The sequence below is a fragment of the Tupaia chinensis genome, unplaced genomic scaffold (genome assembly GCF_000334495.1).
Source record: "Tupaia chinensis unplaced genomic scaffold, TupChi_1.0 Scaffold145147_1, whole genome shotgun sequence".
In the NCBI taxonomy this organism is placed as follows: Eukaryota; Metazoa; Chordata; class Mammalia; order Scandentia; family Tupaiidae; genus Tupaia; species Tupaia belangeri.
Genome location: NW_006205007.1, coordinates 2,244,803 through 2,265,171, shown reverse-complemented (window position 1 = coordinate 2,265,171; position 20,369 = coordinate 2,244,803). Strand labels below are relative to the sequence as shown.

General features: G+C 34.9%; 1 protein-coding gene across 7 annotated transcripts in view; it reads left to right on the top strand.

The window, feature by feature from the left end:
* TMEM161B (transmembrane protein 161B) overlaps nt 1–20,369 on the top strand; it is a 95,460-nt gene that overhangs the window by 44,615 nt on the left and 30,476 nt on the right. For 4 of the 7 annotated variants that reach the window (XM_006167806.3, XM_014583927.2, XM_027767993.1 and 1 more), the window contains 3 exons: nt 105–188; nt 3,294–3,391; nt 6,790–6,946. In XM_006167806.3, the coding sequence (XP_006167868.1) occupies nt 105–188; nt 3,294–3,391; nt 6,790–6,946 (339 nt within the window). The remainder of the gene's footprint in view (nt 1–104; nt 189–3,293; nt 3,392–6,789; nt 6,947–20,369) is intronic. The other 3 variants (XM_027767996.1, XM_027767997.1, XM_027767995.1) reach the window with 1 other exon arrangement.

Sequence of the window (20,369 nt, the reverse complement as noted above, 5' to 3'; positions counted from 1 at the left end):
ACAGGGTCTTCACAAGTAGGAAACTCAATAAGTAGTTGTAGAATAAGTGAATAATTCTGGTGATTTTACATGCTTTCTTTAAAAGGATTCTTTTTTCCCTTTAGTTTGAGGTGGTATCAACATCCTACAGAAGAGGAATTAAGAATTCTTGCAGGGAAGCAACAAAAAGGAAAAAGCAAAAAAGACAGGTGAGTTATGAGTTTGAAAGGGATTAAATATTTAACATAGTTTATGTAAGTATATTCTTATACTTTGCTTTATTGATTATGCTATAAGTAGTTAATTTGATATTAAAACCCTTAAAAATCCAATTTGTAGTGATCTTATAATATCAGCACAAAACTGATTATTTTATTTAAGAATTGTGTACTAATACAATGTAGCCATCATATTAAAGAGAATTTAGTTGCGTGTCGATGATGAGAGACCTATACCCATGGTTTTTCTTACAGTTTAAGAGATATCAGTTGGTGTGGGTTTTGTCCCTAGGTTAAGCACCACTTCCTTTCATGTTATTGAGCAAATTGACCTGCTTTCGGAGTGTTTCCTCATTTCTAAAATTAAAGGGGTATAAAATAAAACTATAAGTTTCATTAAGTTCTTAATATTATGTCTATGCTTAAAGTTTATGGAGAGAAGAGCTTTTTAATAAACCTCACTGGATGGATTACATTTGCTTTCTTTGAAACAGAAACACTGAGCATAGTCATTTCCAGTTAAAAATTCTTATCTCTAGCTGAGTGGAATTCTCAGGAAAGTGCATGTTAGTTAGTATCTCTGAATGGATCTGAGTTTCCTCAGCTGAGGTTCCTGGAGGATTTCTTAAGTCTTTGACTCTACAGTCATGATTCTAATATATTGTAGAATGTCAGTAACAACAAGTTGTCACCAAATTTCTTACATGTATCATATAAATCAGTGGTTCTCCAGCCTTTTTGGCAATGGACTGGTTGGCAAGTTGACTGGTTTTGTGGAAGACAATTTTCCCACAGACCAGACTAGAGTGGAAGGAGTGTGCAGTTTGGTATGATTTAAGTGCATTATATTTATTGTACATTTTATTGTACATTTTATTTCTAATTATATTGTAATATATAATGAAATAATTATACATTGTAATTGCAGTTTAATATATAACGAAATAATTACACAACTCACCATAATGCAGAATCAATGGGAATCCAGAGGTTTTTTTCCCCCACACTGAGATAGTACCATCTGGGGGCTTTTGCCAGGGCTGATATGACAGGAGGCGGAGCTCAGGCAGTAATGGGAGTGAAGGAGATCCAGATGAAACCTCTCTTGCTGTCCTGCTGCTCATCTACTTGAATGGCCCAGTGCTGGGTCTGTGTACTGGAGGTTGGGGACCCTGATATGCATGATAACTAACATATTATGTTAACCCAGCCTGATATATTTGTAGGTGCTTAAAAATAGTTTAAACATTAATGATTATGTAACATGAAGTTGGATATTTGAAAAGACTTTTTTCTGTTCTTATTACTATTAATTTTTTATGTACATTTTGAAGCTCATTTGAATATTAATCGTAAAGCTTCTTTGCTTTTATTCTAGTAGTTAGGTGCTTTAATAAAATAGTCTTGCCTTATACAGTTTCCAAAACAGTTTTGCACCCAGGTCTACATAATTCATATAACTTCTCCAATTATTAGATAATAATTTAATTTACACTTCACTAATTTTAATGTTAATTAGAGCTATTAAATTAATTGCCCAAGTTCACACAACTGTTACGGGCTAGGATTTTAATCCAGGTTAATCTGTAGTTTTTGTGTTTCTTTTGAACTATTCTACCTCTACCTATTCAATATTTTGTAAAATGTTGTTATGTATTACAGTAGTCATTTTTTAAATACTTAAACTTTTATATGTCTTTTTTTTTTGAGAGAGAGAGAATTGTGCTATAGGTTGAGTGCACTCACTGGCGAGACAAAGAGACAGAACTTGGGAAATCACCCCCCTGTGGGAGATGACCATGCCGTCATCCCTTCTCCTCCATTACGCTCTTGGGATTTTGATCATGCCCACACACGCGCCTGGCGTGAGTGTTAAAACGAAGTCTGGGATTTGAACCATGATTGATTACATTGCAATCCAGCAAAGTAAGCATTTGCCACTGCTGATATGACACCATCTGCTGGTCCCAAATTTGTATGTCTTTTAATCAATTTGTTAATTTACATCATTCTTATATATTGAACATGCTTTATATTTATAGAAAGACACACTAATGATGCTGTCTTTTCCTAGTAGCAATAATTGTTTGATTTATTCACATGAAATAATTTTTTACTAAGGTTTTCTCAGCATTTATTCAAGAACAAACACAAACTTATAATGCTGAAATTAATGTTATTAAAGCTAATTTATTACTTTCTGTACATGTTTGATTATCACTAAAAATTAAATTTAGGAATTGTCCATCCATACCTGAAGAATTCTTCTGTTATTTTCCTTCATCTGTGATTTTTAGTAAAAATAACTGTTCAATGTTTCTGAACTCCTCATGCATAAACATCTTAAGGAATAGATTGCTGGGACCAACAGTTGGCGTAATGGCTATGTCGTTGGACTCCCATGTAGTTGAACACTGTTCGAGTCCCGGACCTAGTGGCTTAAACTCATGCCGGGCACATGTGTGTGCCTGCCCAAGATCCTGAGAGGAGAATGGAGGAGAAGGTATTGCGATGTGGCCATCCCCCCTGGGGGGGGGTGATTTCTCGCTTTCTGTCTGTCTGCCTCTGTCTTTCTGGCAAGCACACGCACCCTATAGGAAAAACCTCTCAAAAATAAAATAAATAAATAGATTGCCTTCAACTCTGAGTTGTATGTAGTTATAGATTTGTTTATATGTATGTGTGTGTGCCTGTAGACAAATCATTTCAAAGGGAAGTACATTTTATCTTCATTTGCTTTAATTCTTGTGCCTAAATAGAGAAATGTTAGTTTGTCTAAATCTACAAAAGAGGGACTAGAAGAAATGGGTATGAAATGCTAATAAGCTAGCCAGCAAGATTTTGTTGCTGTCACTAATTTCTGAAATTGTTTCCCTGGTAATCTGTATAGTCTCATAGTAATTTACATCCACATTTTAAAGTCCTCTTTTAAATACTATTTTTGAATACCTTATCTCTTTTTGATGAAATATTAGAAATTCTACTTCTTTTTCTCACTGTGAAACTTAAAGTGTCATTTGTAATTAGTTTGAAACAGGCACTTGGATGAACAGTGTAGGTAACTTGTTTTTTGTGTCACTTGTCTGATTTTTATAGGAAATATAATGGTCACATTGAAAGTAAGCCACTAACCATTCCAAAGGATATTGACCTTCATCTAGAAACAAAGTCAGTTACAGAAGTGGATACTTTAGGTAAGGGAAGTTTTGGTAATGTGTTCTGTAGATCTCAGACTGTTACGGTAGTGAAAGTACTTTCATTTTATCTATTGCGACTAGGGTTTTTAAAATATATATGTTTTCCTAATTATTAAGTCAATTTTATAGAGTATAAACTCTAAAAATTTAGAAACTTGAAATGACTTTATTTGAATTAAATTTCTTTTTCTAGTCACGAAATTTATTTTGTTTTTCTTTCTTCAAAAGGGGCTAATTTAACAAGTTTCTTATTCAGTTTCTGTTTATTAAGTTGAACTCAGAATCAGATTTTAGTATCTCAAATTGTAGATGACATCTATCTATACCAGCCTGCTCTGTTTATAATGTGGCTGGCAAAACCTCATGTTTATATTTGTATTGAATTACCTATATTTACAATAATTCAATTTTATTTTCACATTTAGTGGAAAGGAAAGCAGTTTTAGAGTAATGAACTGGATTAGGAATCAGAAAAATTAACTTATTCAAGATTCACTTTTGTCCATTGGATATCTTTAAATAAGTCATTTAGTTTTCTCCCTTCATTTCCATAATTGTGTAATGACTTAATTATTTTAAGTTTCAGAGGAAATATATATGAAATTATTTGAACCATATAAGAGGAAAGCATCTGAGGTGATATTATTTAAAATACTAGTTGTCAAACCTTGCTAGACATCAAAATCACTTGAGGGGCACTTTGAAAATATTCTCAGGGCCAGCAAATGGCATAGCGGTTATGTAGCTGGATTTCCACATGGCCAAATGCGGTTTGAGTCCTGGACCTGGTAGATTGAATACCACGCTGGTCACTTGGGCGTGCATGCCCCAGATCCCAGGAGGAGAATGGAAGAGAAGGGATTGTGGCATGACCATTTCCCCTAAGGGATGATTTCTTACCTTCCCTCTCATTGTCTGTCTCTCTTGCTCTCCAACAAGTGCACATGCCCTAAGGCAAAATCTCTTTTAAAAGAAAATAAAGAAAAAGAAAATAAGAAGAAAATAAAGATTCTCTGGGAATCTGTATTTTTAAGTGTTCTAAGTGGTTTTGATATTCGATCAGGTGTAAAACCAGCAGTTTACATGATAAATGAGAAAATAATATAGTTTTAAAAAATAACTTTGGTAATGTCCTATAAAGTATCATTATGTAATTTGAATCTTCTTGGATAAATTAAGCCACCATCAAAAAGCCGTAACAGATTTATCTAGCATCTCATAGAGACTTACTTTGTGAGAAAAGGTAGCTTCAAAATATTCTGAAGTTAATTGTTATGTCTAGATATTTTATGTGTGTAAGTGACTTCAGAAAGTATGCTAGACTTCAAAAATGTCACAAAAGTATAAATCCACTGCCTAGTGTCATTCAGACTCTTAAAGCTGGCCATGCCATCTCCATTTTCCTTTTAATTATTCTTCATGCATTTGAACATTTAAACATTTAGCACTTGGACTTTTTGATTAGTCCTTGTCTCATCCTATATGTCTGATTACTTATATACAATGTTCACAGGCATGTATAAATATAAGAACATAAATACATTCTCCCTGATTTCTGGTATAGTTATTGTCATTTTTTATTAATAGCTAATGTTTATTGAATAATGACCAGCTAATTAACTTCAGTAACATCCTTAAAATTGAGTATCAGACACTGTTACAAGTACTCTGCTTTTATTAAGTCATCCTTACTATTCGTACTATGAAGTAGATAGATATACACACACACACACATATACACACACATATATATGTGTATATATATGTATGTATGTATTTTTTCTTAACTCATTAGAAAGAAGAGTTAAATAACTTTAGCAAGGTTCCATGCTGTATATGGTAGATTCAGCCAGTGAGAACAAGGCTATTTTAATGAACTTAAAAAATTGATATTGGGCTAATGTGACCTTGCCATAGTTTATTGAGTATTTGTTTTCACTTCTAAAACAAAAACTGAAAAGCTTTAGATAAATGAATGTCTATTTTGTCCACTTATTTCTGTCTTCTAGAAAGTTACTCAAAAAAGCTCAGTGTTAATAATTTTTAAATTTTTTCTTTTTAGAGGGAAGGGGTATTAAAGGTAGGGATTCTGCAATCTCTTTAGGATAAATCTTCAGGCTCATATTCAGAAGATAAATTAGTTACAACAGAAAACCTGAAGCAGTTAAAGTAGTGAGTAACTTGAAGCAAATAATTTTACCTGATGATAAAAGGATTTTAAAAATCATGATGTCACCTTTTCAAAATGATATTTTTTCCTTAGTTTGTTTTGATTGGTCTTTGAATGGTATTTTATTTATATAATACTTTTTTATAAGGATATTGATTTCTAAGGTTATTGAATGGTATTTTATTTTTAAAATACTTTTTGAAAAAAACATTGTCTCCTTAGGTGTGATTCTATTATGTCTTAACAACTAAAAGTTTTACAAAGCAATGGTAGACCATTTTATTATGTGCCAGTAGGAACATAGGACTGGATATTGTATACTTGATTCACTTCCACATTTTTAGGAGATTTAATAAAAAATAATATTTTAGGCTACATTTTGATAGAAATAATCTAGAATTTCTGCACAGTACTGTATAAGAAATTGAAAATATTGTGTTTACTTTTAGAGAATGTTAATTTTAATGTAAACTGCAGAATGGAATGATTCATTGAAGAGTTATGGGAAAATCAGTAGATGTTTTTACCAGCTGTTCTTGCATAGCAGAAGGAATAAAAATTATTTACCTCATTCTGCAGTAACTCATAAAATTACTAGTCCTCTGTTAGTATATGGTTAACAATATAACATGATATTTAACTTTTACTTCACAGAAATCAATAATCTGAGTGTTACATTCTAGATAAGTTTTATTGTGGATATCTTACCTGGATCCTTTTTTCTTTTTAAGAATTGTTTAACTATATGTATGCATTTATTTTAATTTAACCAGAGAAAGACAGAGAAAGTGTGTGAGTGAGTGAGGAAGCAAGATGCCAGGTCTGGAACTTGAACTGTGTTTGGCCATGTGGGAGTCCAGCGCCGTTAGCTACCATGCCACCTGCCAGCCCCAACTAGATCCTTTTATAAAATCTTGATTTAGAGTTTCTGTGAAAAATAGCTTATCAGTTGAGAAATCACTATGCATTTGCAATCATATTTTTAACAACTTAAGTATTTTTTAGTAATCATTTCATGTTTATTTTAATATTTAATTTAGGAAGTATTAAAATTTAGTTTTGGATGCTAATGTTTTTGGTTTGCTTCCTACATTTTTAGATTTTCATACCAATCTTACATTGCAAATCAACAAAGTCTACCATACTTAAAGTTAATTATTTGTAAATTTTTATACCCAATTTATGAAAATTTTAGTGAAAAGAATTATTAACCTTTATTTTTCAGCATTGCATTACTTTCCAGAATACCAATGGCTGGTGGGTTTTACAGTGGCTGCCACAGTTGTATATCTAGTAACTGAAGTCTACTACAATTTTATGAAGCCTACACAGGAAATGAATATCAGCTTAGTCTGGTGCCTGCTTGTTTTGTCTTTTGCAATGTATCCTTCAAAACATCGTGGTTATTAATTTGCCGATTTATTTTTTCCTTCTGCAGATAACACCATCAGATCTTTCTGATTTGAAAAAGATTTTAGGTCTTTAGAGAACTTCTTTATATAGCTGAGAAAATAATCAAAGTAATATAGATAAATAACTTTAAAAAGTAAATATAAGATGCATATTCCCTCACTTTCCTTTCTTTCTTTTTATTTTTTTTAATTTGTCAGAGGGTGTATACATGTGCCAGCCAGAGTGGGAAAGGAAGTCAGAGAGGGAGAGAATACCTCCCAATGGGACATGGTCATGCTGAAGTTCTTCCTGTTTCTTCACCCTGTCAGGATTTGGGGGCATACATGCACTCACACCTGGTGTGATTTTCAAGCCATCTGGGTGAGGTTTCAAATCATGATCAGTCATGTAAGACGCAGCTTTCTTTTCTTTCTTTTTCTGAAGACATGTACGTTTACCAGATAGAAACAAAGTGAGAAATCACTCCCCAGGGGGGTGGCCACACCGCATTCCTTTCTCTATTCTTTTTTAGGATTTTGGGCACACATGCACTCACGCCTGGCATGATTTTCGAGGCACTGGATCTGGGACTCGAACTGTGGAGTCAGCCATGTAGGATCTAGCACCTTAACCACCTCACCACCTGCTAGCCTAGCATCCAACTTTCTGTGCAAAGTGCTTAACAGTTGTGCTATGAAATCAGTTCCTTGTTTACCCAAGTCTAATGTTATAGAGGCAGCCACTTTCACCTCATTTAGGTATTTCTTTGGGATTTTTCTCACATACATTTAAATATTATGTGATACTGGTACTACTTTAGTTTTATATATTACACCTTCTCCCTCTTCCCCGTCCTTCATTCTCCACAAATAGACATTTTATTAAATTTGAGGTCAGTTTCACAATGGTATGCCTATGGAAATATTTATAGCTAAGTATTGTAGTGTATTATTACCTTCCTTGAATAATTTTTAATTTTTGTTATATGGAAACTAAACTCATCCACCAAATTAGTGGAACCTCACTAGTTATTATATATCTTGTTTGTTTTGTTTTGTTTTCTCATAGAATTAACCTCCTGGAGCCTTCAGTTTCTTGGTTATTTTCCTGTGAATTTCTTCCCTGTTGTCCTAAAATTCCCTGTACCTGGTTATAGATTCCATTTTTGGTTTACTCCTTTTGGCAGAATGTTTTTCCCTGTAGTGTTCTTAGGGTAGAAAGTTCTTTTGGAATATTGCATGCCTGAAATTTATTTTTCCCCCATACTAGATTAATAGTTTTTTCCCTATACTAAATTAAAAATGGGAAATTCTGAGAAATAAATAGCTTTCCTTCAGAATGTTCAATTCTCTTAAGAAAGTGGATTTCCTTTGCTTTTTGTGTATATCTACCCTTCCCTCATACACACACTGTCCTTTTCCTTTTGGTAACCTTTTCTCTATATATCCTTTTGGTATTCTAAAGTTTTATCATGTAGTATTAAGTTCTTGGTTTATCCATTAAATCTAGAAATTCATTTCTTTTGATACTGGGAAATGCTTTTTTTTCTTTTGTTTTTTATTTTATTAAAATTAAACAAGTTCCCAACTTTCTCCTCCATTTCCTCCTCTGCAGAAGCAATGTTTTCTAGCTTCTCTCTGTTTGATATTTACCTTCATATTTTTATATGGTTACAAGGCCATAAAGTGATTTCATTTTTAGGCAATAACTAGGCATTTCGCTTTGGAAATGAGGATTCAGTAAATCTTTCTGGGCTGCCACCTACTACCGATCATTTCCTGTTTATCTCTTCTTCCACATATAGTGATGTCACTATTTTGAAGATTATTCAGTGTTTATTGTGTGATCATGTAAATTATTCATAGATCAATATTTGACCTGCCTATTGGATGAAGAGCTGCACCTCTGAGACGACTCATTATCCTCTTCTTTTTTTTTTTAATTTAAATTTATTTATTTACTCTGTTTAACTGTACATTATTACAACATACAAAATGAGATTTTCTATCCAGAGTATACTGTATATTTGCTCAATCAAGCACATCAACATATTTTCCATTTCTTGTTTCCTATAGTTTTGCTTTTTGTTCCTCATCCTTGATTCCCTTTCTCTTACCCTCTGCCATCTCCCACTCTCCTCCCATACTGTCTCTGGTATCATTATCCTCTTCTTTTTTATTATTTTTTTGGAGAGATTTTTGCTATAGGGCGCATGCGCTCGCCAGACAGAGAGAGACATAGAGACAGCGAGAAATCACCCCCCCAGGGGGGCTGGTCACGCCGCAGTCCCTTCTCCATTCTCCTCTTAGGATCTTGGGCACGCACGCACATGTGTCCGGCGTGAGTTTTAAGCCACCGGGTCCGGGACACGAACCGCAGTCGACTACGTGGCAGTCCTGCAACATAGCCATTATGCTAACTGCTGGTTCCCTCATTATCCTCTTCTTAGGGATTGCCGTTACATCTGTCCTGAGCTGGAGCTCTTTATATATTTATTTATTTTTTTTTTATGTTCCATGTCTGCCTCCTAGTATGGTGGTACATGGCTTCCAATATCATTTTCAGAAAGGTCATGAATAGTATGTGTTTTGCATCCATGCATTTCTTTTTTTCTGATTTTTTGCCACAGGGCATATGCTCTTACTGGAGAGAGACAGAGAAATAGAGAGGGAAAGTGAGAAATCACCTACAGTGGGAATAGCCATGCTGCAATCCCTTCTCCATTCTCCTCTCAGTATTTTGGCCATGTATGCACATGCACCTGCTATGTTTTTCAGACTGCTAGGTCACAGACTCGAATGGTCAAGTCAGCCATGTGTAATCCAGTACCTTAACCACCACTTCACCTGCTGGTCCCACGACTTTGCATGTATAAAAATATTTTTATTCTACTCAAAATATTAATTGATCCTTTGACCTGGGATGGAATTCCAAGTTGAAAATTCTTTCCTTGATAATGTTGAAGGCATTATGTTGTTGTTTTTGAAGTTTCATTCTTTTTAAAGATTCCCATTTTCATTCCAATTTCTGATTTTTATATGTCCTGCTTTTTTCTATGTAGAATTTTTATATTATTTATCTAGCTACCTAGTATATTGGAATTTTATGATGTAAGTGCCTCCTTTGGGATCTGTTTTGTGTTTTTTTTTTTTAAAGAATGATTTTATTTAACATTTATTTATTTATTTTAATTTGACCAGAGAGGGACAGAGCGAGAAAGAGGGAGAGAGGGAAAGCGAGAAAGCAAACACCCCAGGTCTGGGACTCGAACCGTGGTCGACCACATTGGAGTGCAGTGCCATTAACCACCATGCTACCTGTTGACTCTGAGGCTCTATTTGATCTGTTTTAATACCTTGCACTATGACTTTAATATTCTGGAAACTTTTTTTTTTTTTTTTTTTTTTCTATCGGGCACATGACGGGCACATGCACTCACCAGAAAGACAGAATCAGAGAGACAGAAAGCGAGGAATCACTCCCTAGCGGGAATGGCCACGCCACAATCCCTTCTCCTTCATTCTCCTCTCTGGATCTCGGGCACTCACGCACATGTGCCCGGCATGACTTTAAGCCACAGTATATGTTTTTTTAAAAAGAATGTATTTATCTTTCTTCCTTTATTTATTTTATTTGACCAAAGGGGGGGGGAGAAAGAAAGAAAGCAAGCCGCCAGGTCCAGGGACTCGTACTGCTGTCTGCTATGTTGGAGTCTAGTGCCCTTAACCACCTTTCATATGTCTTTTGTTTATATATTTTTGAGTTTTTGTTTATAAGCCAGAGGGTATATACACTCACCAGAGAGAGAGAGAGGAGAGGAGAAAGGTAAAAAGCACCCCTCAATGGGGCATGGCATCCTGTTAGGATTTTGGTTACCTGTACACATGCACCTGGCCTGTTTCTCAAGCCACCACATGAGGGATTCAAACCACAGTTGGCCGTGTGTGATCCAGTTCCCCTAACCATTAGGCCATGGGACTGACCCATATTCATGTTTTATTTTTTCACATTCTTTTTTTTTTTCCCCCTGGGAAATTTTCTTACCCTTCTCAAATTTTGTATTTTGCTGAAGTTGTTTATTCTAAAGAGCTCCTTTACTTCTGTTTCCCTACCTCCTTCATGGAATTCTCCTTTTTTTGGTTACATTATCTTCTCATGTCGATTTAAGATATTAATAACAGGTTTTGTTAAATTATGCTTTCCGCCAAGTATCTAAGCTATTTGGTTTGGTGGCTGTCTTTTATTTTAAGGACTTCCCTCAACGAGTCCTAGTAATCTATGGTTGTCTATCCATATTTGAGTGTGAGATACTGAAAAGCTGAATTGAAACTTGGGGAATATCATCCAACTCTGGAGATGATCTTTTATACCCTTTTCAAAGTGTAAATCTCCAGACTTCTTAAATTTGGAGACAAATTGAGCTGTTGATCTTTAGAAAACACTTCTTTCTAATAGTACCTATCTGAACTTCCCCCTGTTACCACCAGCACACACAGTAAATGGCTCTTTTACTATCGCATAGACAATTCTGTGGCATTTGACCACTTTCTTCCTATGTCTGGGAGTTCCACTATAAAATCAGATTGCTTCTTGGCTTTGTGATTCAGCTTCTATTCTATTTAGTTGGTACCATTTATTTATCTCTCTTCTTTTCTCTCTTTTTTTTTTTAGTTTTTGCTACAGAGCATGTGTGTCACTAGAGAGAGGAGAGACTGAGAAAGTGAGAAATCACCCCCCAAGGGGGCATGGCCTTGCCACAGTCCCTTTTCTTTCAGTCTCCTCTTTGAATTTTGGACACACAGGCACACATGCCAGGTGTAATTTTCAGTCCACTAAGTGGGATTTGAACCTCACAGCCAGCCATGTGGGATCCCACACCTTAACTTCCATGCCATCTGCTGGCTCTGCCTTTCTTCTCTTTTAAAGTTTATTTATAACATAAATGAGAAATAAAGCACCCCATGAAGGTTTTGATGCCACAATCCACTGCCAGCCTTAACCAGCCTGGATTATGGGCACATCTGCCTGTTTTACTCAGGGTGATCTCTGGATATGAACTAGCAACCTTTTCATGTTGGTCAGATGCGTTTTAACACTGCATCACTGTTTGGTTTCTCTTTATCTGCTTTTTGAAAAGCTTTAAAAATATGATTGCTTTTCCTTTTTTCATTTGTACTTATGTACTTAATAAAAGATTCCTTTGCCATTATTTAGATGAGCCTGGAAGATACCACTGCCAAATGTAAATGGTGTGCTTTATCTGCTGTTTTTGTTCAGAAATGTTATATGGGGGAACCAGTACTTAGCATAATGGCTGTGTCGCTGGACTCCCACGTAGTCAACCGTGGTTCGCGTCCCGGACCCGGTGGCTTAAAACTCACACCGGGCGTATGTGTGTGTGTGCCCAAGATCCCGAGAGGAGAATGGAGGAGAAGGGATTGTGGCGTGACCATCCCCTCTGGGAGGTGATTTCTCGCTTTCTGTCTCTCTGTCTCTCTCTGTCTGCCTGGCGAGCGCACGCGCCCTATAGCGAAATCCTCTCCAAAAAAAGAAAAGATGTTATATGGTGTCTGTGGTAAGATTCTCTATTTTCTGTCTTTTACAGGAGCTCTTGTTAGTGATACGTTTGATCTTCTTGAATGATACTTTAAATTTTTATCTTCTTTTTTCTTCTTCAAAAATCTTTACCCATTTTTCCACTTTTGATATGTTTTAAATTTTTTCCTGCTAATTTTGTCTTCTTTCCCTCACTTAACAATTTTTATATGATTTTTTAAAATTCTGATTTTTTGAATTTTTTTTTATACCATTCTTCCCCCCCCCCCCCTAAAGAGGCAGAGTTTCTCTGTGTTGCACAGGCTGACCTCAAATGCACTATTTTCCTGCCTCAGCCACCTAAGTAGTTCAGATTGTAAGTGCATGCCATCACACCTGGCTGTAACATTCTTCGGTTGTGGATTACAATATCTGTTTTCTTTATAAGCATATTAGTATATTTAAATTCTAATTTGTACCTTGCATTGTTTATTTTCTGGGTTTCTCCCCTTTTAGCTTTAATTGCACTCAGAGATTATTCTCAAATGTCTTGGTGACTGTTACATATCATTTATATTCAAGGCACTGAAAGATTGGAAGTTTGTGCAGATGGCTAGAGCTTGTGCATCTGGACCTTTTTGTGGATGATTGAGTAGGTATCTGGCAGTTTTTGGGGGGAATCTGTAAGTATTAGGATGTGCAGATTGTTAGGTGATCGTTTTCTCCAGAGAGGAATTGTTCTTTCTTTCAGCTGTGTAAGTGACAGCCAGTGTTTCAGGAGTTGATCAGGGAAGAGGGATCAAAGGTTCATCATTCAATGGGCAGACATTTATGTCATCTCTTCTGTGTGCTTGAACTCTTCATTGGCATCCTAACTTTAGCATTTTACTCCCAAGGCAATCCTCTCTAGTTTACTATCTTCATATAGTAGTTCTTACAGGTTCTACCAGAGTTGGTGAAGGGACACACCTAATTTATATGATTAAACAAGATCTGGGAAGTCTTAGTTACTACTGGTGTAGGCTTTCAACCAGTCTTAACTGTTTTCATCCATTCTGCAATCCTGCCATTCTCTGTTTTCTAATCCTTTTTTTCTTGAGAGTTTTTACTTTCCTTGTGGTTCAGGTTTGGGGCATGAACTGAAAAAATGCATGTCTTATATCTTTTATAATCAAGAGACCACTGAACCATCTTTTAAAGCTATAAGTGAAGAACATTTGAAATATATGATATTATTAGGAACCAGCAGTTAGCGTAATGGCTGTGTCGCAGGACTCCCACGTAGTTGACCGTGGTTCGCATCCCTGACCCAGTGGCTTAAAACTCACACCGGGCAGGGAACCAGCAGTTAGTGTAATGGCTATGTCGCTGGACTCCCACGTAGTCGACCGCGGTTCGTGTCCTGGACCCGGTGGCTTAAATCTCACGCCGGGCGCGTGTGCGTGCGTGCCCAAGATCCCGAGAGGAGAATGGAGGAGAGGGAAAACCTCACACCAGGCACATGTGCATACATGCCCAAGATCCTGAGGGGAGAATGGAGGAGAGGGGATTGTGGCATGACCACCCCGCCGGGGGGTGATTTCTCGCTTTCTGTCTCTATGTCTCCCTCTGTCTATCTGGCGAGCGCACGTGCCCTATAGCGAAAACCTCTCTAAAAAAAAGAAATATATATTATCTGGCGTTTTAGCACTACTGTGTTAACACACTGTTGACGTTTTTAGATTGCTTTAGGTATAATTTACACCACACAGGCCAATGCTAAGCCTTGCGAGTCAACATCTTCACAAAGTATATAGTGCAGTGAATAGAAATACTGATTATGTGTGTTGGTTGAGAAACATTGCCAAATATCTAGTAACTGCACTAATTCTAAGAACAGGTTAAACTCACGCATTTAAAATATTACTGTGTAATTCTGTGGTATCAACTATGTGAAAATACCGTTCAGTCAGAATAGACTCATCTCTAGACATCAAGTTGTATAACACACATTAAAATATTTCAGGTTGATAATTAGTACTTGTTGACTATATGCTGTATTACTTTTTCTCATACTTTAATGAATTTTCATGTTCTCTCAAATATCCTTTTCTTCATTTTTTTGGTTTATATTTTTGTGGGAATGCATGTTCTCCATATGCAGTTTTATTTTAATGTTATGCAGCCCTTGAATACCTACCTACCAGGGAAATTAGAAAAAGCATACTTGTTAATAGCTGCTCATATTGTTTATGTGAATAAATTTCATCTTTCATTTCGCTCAGTAATGCCTAATAATGTGAGAGCAAAGGTCCCACACAGTCTTTAGCACTGAACTGGCTCCGCTTAGTTTTAAGTAGTGTGCTTCTGAAAAGAACCAAACAATAGCCTCCCTGCAGGGAATCTCAGAGCTGGCTCTCTCCCCATCCCAGAGAAGATGGAAAGTGCTGAGGAGCTTACAATTTTCTGCCAACTTTGACCTTCCACAAAGGGGGTAGAGAAGAAGGAAGTAAAATTGTGTGCACGCTTGGGTACGTGATTTTTATTTAAATCTGTAGCATGTGAGAAATGACCTACTGCCTTTAATTGCATGTAGGGTACAAAATTAACATAAAATTTAACACCAGAAAGAGGTATGCTTATAGCCTATCTTTTATCTGAGTTATAACATACATGGTTTTCCTTTCATACCCAATGAACAGAGTCTAGCAGAAGTGACCTCTGTCTTGCTTCTCCTGGTTTACTCATTGTACGTGCCCACTTATTAGTCAAACACATGTCTCCATTGATTACATAGGACAATAGCTCTACTTAATTCCAGAGTCACACATACGTTAGTTAGTTGAGAAATTCTCTGCAGTTGTTACTGATGAAATGTCCTTTGTTAAAGTTGTCCTCAAATTAGATACATATAACTTAGAGAATTAGTTTACTTTAAAGTGAGAAAGAAAATGATATTGTTTCCATGGTCATTATATTTTATTCTCCCCATCAGTTATATTTGACATGATAATGTAGAACCACAGTTACAACCTCTGTAGAATCCTGAGAGTTCTAAAAACATAAGAATGACTTTTTAAAATGTGTGACACTAAAACCTTGAACTCTAGAATCCAAAATGGAGCCATCTTTTGTCATCAGCTCTGCTTTCTGCTTCACCTGGGTTGTACATTCAGCTCTCAGACCAGCTTCCACTATAGTTTCCTAAACCCAAGCTATTGATAAGTATCAGATCAGCTCTATTCTTTTTTTCTATTTTTGATTATAACTACCTTCTTTGTCCAAGTCTGAGTGTTTCTGTTTCATTGTTGCCAAGTTACATGGAATGGGGAAGATACAGAGTGAAGAAAGCCTTACAATTCCAGTTATTGTGGTCTTTTCCTATGTGATGGCCTATGAAATCTTAGAGTCACTGGACAAATATCTACTGATTTTATGAGTGTGAGGCATATCATTTTCATTTATGAGTAAGTGAAAAACAAAAAAGGAAAAATGGTACTTGCAGAAAGTCAGAGTTTCTTTAGAGGAAGTAAAAACATTTTTTTAGCACCTAAAATTAACATAACTCAACATTTATGTGAAATGATATATTTTCTTACTAAGTCCACTTGAGCTTGGGATTTTTTTTTATACGTTCAATCAGTATGCATCATTTGGCTTGTAAAGAGAATTTACCCAACATGAAATATACTTCAGACCAGTCCAGTTGAGAACACTATACATGTTATCATCAACATTTCTGTGTCCCAAAAATATCTTGCTTCTGTTTTTTGTCCTGGATTTCCTGCCCTATAATCTTCCCCTCTCCCACTCTCCTTCCACTCTCTTCAGTGTCCAAAACTTTTTTCAAGTGAAAACTTTTAAAAACTAAAATACTCTGCAATGTACAGATTTTTTTTTTAAAGAAACTGTTTTTAGCAATAAGCTATAGCACAGAGAATAATGAGTCAATTACGTGGATTTGAGTGAGAAGAAAGCTATACTAAAAGAAAGATAAAGCTTCTCAGTAGTCCTATTATATTTGGTTAAAGGACTGGATCATTAGCCACATTTCTACCGTGTTTGTATTTTACAATGTGGATGGTTTAAAGTATAAAATCCTATTATATATGTTTTTATGGTAGTGTTTTAAATTTTTCATTTGCCATGTTTGCCAGACATACACATTTTATAACAAAGCTAAAAGTTGTGAATGGTTCAAATTAAAATAAATTCAGAGGTTTTCTAGTTTAATATTCAGATCTGTATGTAGATTTATAAATTCAAGGTTTACAAACAAAGTGCTATGTTTGTTCGCTGTTCAAAGTAGACAACTATTACAGATTGGCACAACTTACTCATCATTTCTAAATTCCTTAGAAGTTTCTAAATTACTGTATTTTTTACAGAAATAATCTGCTTTATATTAATAAGGAAAACAACACTAAACACTGAAGTAGACAGTAAGAGGTCAAGTCTAGTGAGAAGGAAGAGAGTGTAAAATTGATTGAGTCTGAACTAAGGTACTTGTTTTATCATGAAAGCTTGTGTATAGCTTATTATGTCAAAGTTTATTTCTTTTATAAACATTTGGAATTTTTTATTGTGACATGAATGCTGTCCAATTGCTCAGATTTCTCTTTTTTTCTCTTTCACTTGTGAAGTTACTCTTTCTGAAACTTAAAAATTGAAAGATAGCCTTTTTTGTTTAATTTAGAAGCCTAATAACTTTTTTATTTTATTTTATTTTAAATAAAGCTTGTAGTTTTGTTTTTAAAAATCTGGCTCTTTTCCTCTACATCTGATCAGGTTCAGCTTGTCTATATGGTTTTATGTTGGTTAGAGCTTTTAATGTTATGCATAATAGTTTTTTTTTTTTTTTGCTTTTTTCAGAGAGAGTTTTAGGTTCATTTTTCCCTCTGAAATTAAAGTAATTGAACTTGCATCCTACAAAAAAAAAGAGAACATATTTTAGTTAGGAATTACTAAAGGATTTTTTTTTAGCATTGGAAGATAGGATCAAATTATTTTAATAAGGATTTTAGTTGGTAGATCAGAGGATTGATAAACTTACTGTTTTCAATGTACATTTGTAATAAAATCAGTATAATTTCTAAGTTTCTTTACAGTGTAGAGCACAAAGTATGTGTTTTGAGTATTTAAGTTGCCCTTTCTTATAGAAAAATAGAGATAGTAGATTTATGCCTTTGGGAAAAAATTTACAGTGCTCTTTGTAAAGGGAGCAGCAGTGGTCTTTAAAAGTAATATAATTTTCCTTTCACAAAGTAGAAAAATTTTCAATTTGCACAAAAATTGATTAGTGGGAACATCATTTTGAAAAGATAATCATAAATTTGTGAAACATTTTTGAGAAACTTCTGTGTTTATTCCTTAAGATATTGCCATTTTATTTGTGTATTAGCAACAAAATATTTCTTCTTGGACTATATGATCTCTTTCTGTTTCTTCTCAACAAAGTGTTGATAAAAATATCTTTGAATAATTTTAGAATGGTAATATTACATAAATAACAGATTAAATAACACACTTATCAAGGTACTAATGTGTTTCAACTTAGTTTATACTCACACTGCTTTAATTACTTCATTCTCATATTAAGACATGTTTTCTTGAATATTTAAAGCAATATAACTATAAACTAAGTTGAAAACATCTGGACCTTGATACTATGTTAATTGAATTGTTATCCTAAATCTGAGACAAATCTTCCATTTTGTAACTAAAGATTAAGCCCATTTAGCATTTGAGAACTCTTCTTTAAAGCAAAGGCAAAGATATTTAAAATACTCCCTCCTAAGTAAATCTTCCTACCTGTCTGTGGTTTTTCTTTCCTATTTGAATGTTGTATTTCTTTCTATAAAATATGACCTGTTCCAGTTGTACAAAATATTAATCAGAACTCTGTGACTGACCTCAAGCTTAGTGGTTAAAGGAGCAAGATTGCACATCACCAACGCGGTTGGAATCCTGTCCCTGGGAGCTTGAAAAACATACTGTGTGTATGTATATATAAATGTCCAAAATCCTGACAGTGTGGGAAAATGAAGAGGGGATTGATGCTTGACCACAGCTGTTCTTGTAGTATTTCAGGCGTAGTTTATGATTTTTTTGTCTGTATAAATAACTTGCTGGTAATAAGCACATTCATGGGATTAGAATGTAAGAAGAGTTTCCTTCTTTAATTCAAAGCAATTTGTTATATAGATATTAGAAACATTTGCTAAATAATCAATAAGAAACTTTGTTGCTTCCTCGGCTAGTTTAGAAACTATTCAGTCATATCAAAATACAGTAAACATTTGTCAGTGTAGAACTCTAAAAGGGGGACCACATTGTGTTTAGTTGTTCTGCCTCTGAAGAAAAAAAGAAAGGGAAAGAAAGAAAATGCTAGATTTATATCCTGATAAGTCTGATGCTAGCAGTAGTCTGTCTTTTTAGGAAGTTTTTGTTTTGTCTACTACCAGATACTACTTTTTGGGTTTATACATTACTAGAATGTAATATACACTGCTCTAAAAGTTTAGTAGAGCAAGCATTTGAGTTCTGAGTTGAAACATAATGATTATATGAAGTAGGATAGTTCACTTCAGAACTTTATTTTCTGTTTTCATGGAATCCCAAAGTAGACTTCAGTTGATTCAACAAATCTTTGGGTAACTCCTCTTGGCTATAAACTGTTAAAGCACTGGGGTTAATAAAGGGAAATACTCAGGATTTTGTTTTTTTTTGGGGGGGGGGAGGGAAAATAGAACTGTAAAAATGGTTTGGGGTCAGCTCAGTAGCACAGTGATGCCCTGATACAGGGAAACTAGAGCCCACATGGCGACTGTGTTCAGATCCCTGACTCGACCTGAAACATGCTGGGCATACATGTGAATGCCTGGAATCTGATAGGAAGGAAGAAGATTACAACATATATATTTTATTTATATGTAAACCAAATCAGGTCTTTGCCTGTAAAAGACTAAGTTGTTTGAAATCTTAGTTTTATGCTGATAGTGCTTCATAAGCAGAGTAAACAGTTCTAATAGTGGATTAATAGTAACTGATCATCATGAACATTTCACTGTGCAGCTATGTGCTGTTTAAAGAGGAGTTCATAATCTGAGAAGTGGGTTATTAGGCAATGTCATCATTCTGCAAACATCACAGTGCACTTACATAAGCCTAGATGGCATAGCCACTTACACACTGAACTATATGATATAGTCTGTTCCTAGTTACAAACCTATATAGCATACTACTGTCTTGAATACTAGGCAGTTGTAACACAGTAGTATGTGTATTTAAGAAGATCTAAATATGGAAAATGTACAGTAAAAATATAAGAGAGGAAAAATGGTATACCTGTATAGGGCATATGTCATAAATGGAATTTGTAGGGCTGGAAGTTGCTGTGAGTGTGCCAGTGAGTAAGTGGTGAGGACTGCGAAGGCCCAGGACATGACTGTACACTGTTGTGAACTTTATAAACACTGAACACTCAGGATATACTAAGTTTATTTTAAGAAATATTTCTTGATAAATTTAGCCTACTGTAACTTTCTTTATAACCTTTAAATTGTTTTAACTCTTCAATAATAACACTTAGCTTAAAACAAACACACCATAGAGGTTTACAAGATGTTTTCTTTCTACTCTAACATTTTTTATTTTTAAGATTTTTCATTCTTTGTTTACTTTGAAATCTTTTTTGTTAAACACTAAGACACAAATATACACATTAGTGTAGTCCTGTAGAGTTTCAGGGTTGCCGATATCATTGTCTTCTGTTTCCGTATCTTATCTCACTGGAAAAATTGTGACAAATAAAGCAGGAGGTTAAAATAAGCACAGAGAAAATGATGTAATCAAGAAATTTGGTGAACACAAACTATATGAGGCTGTTGCTGACTTAAC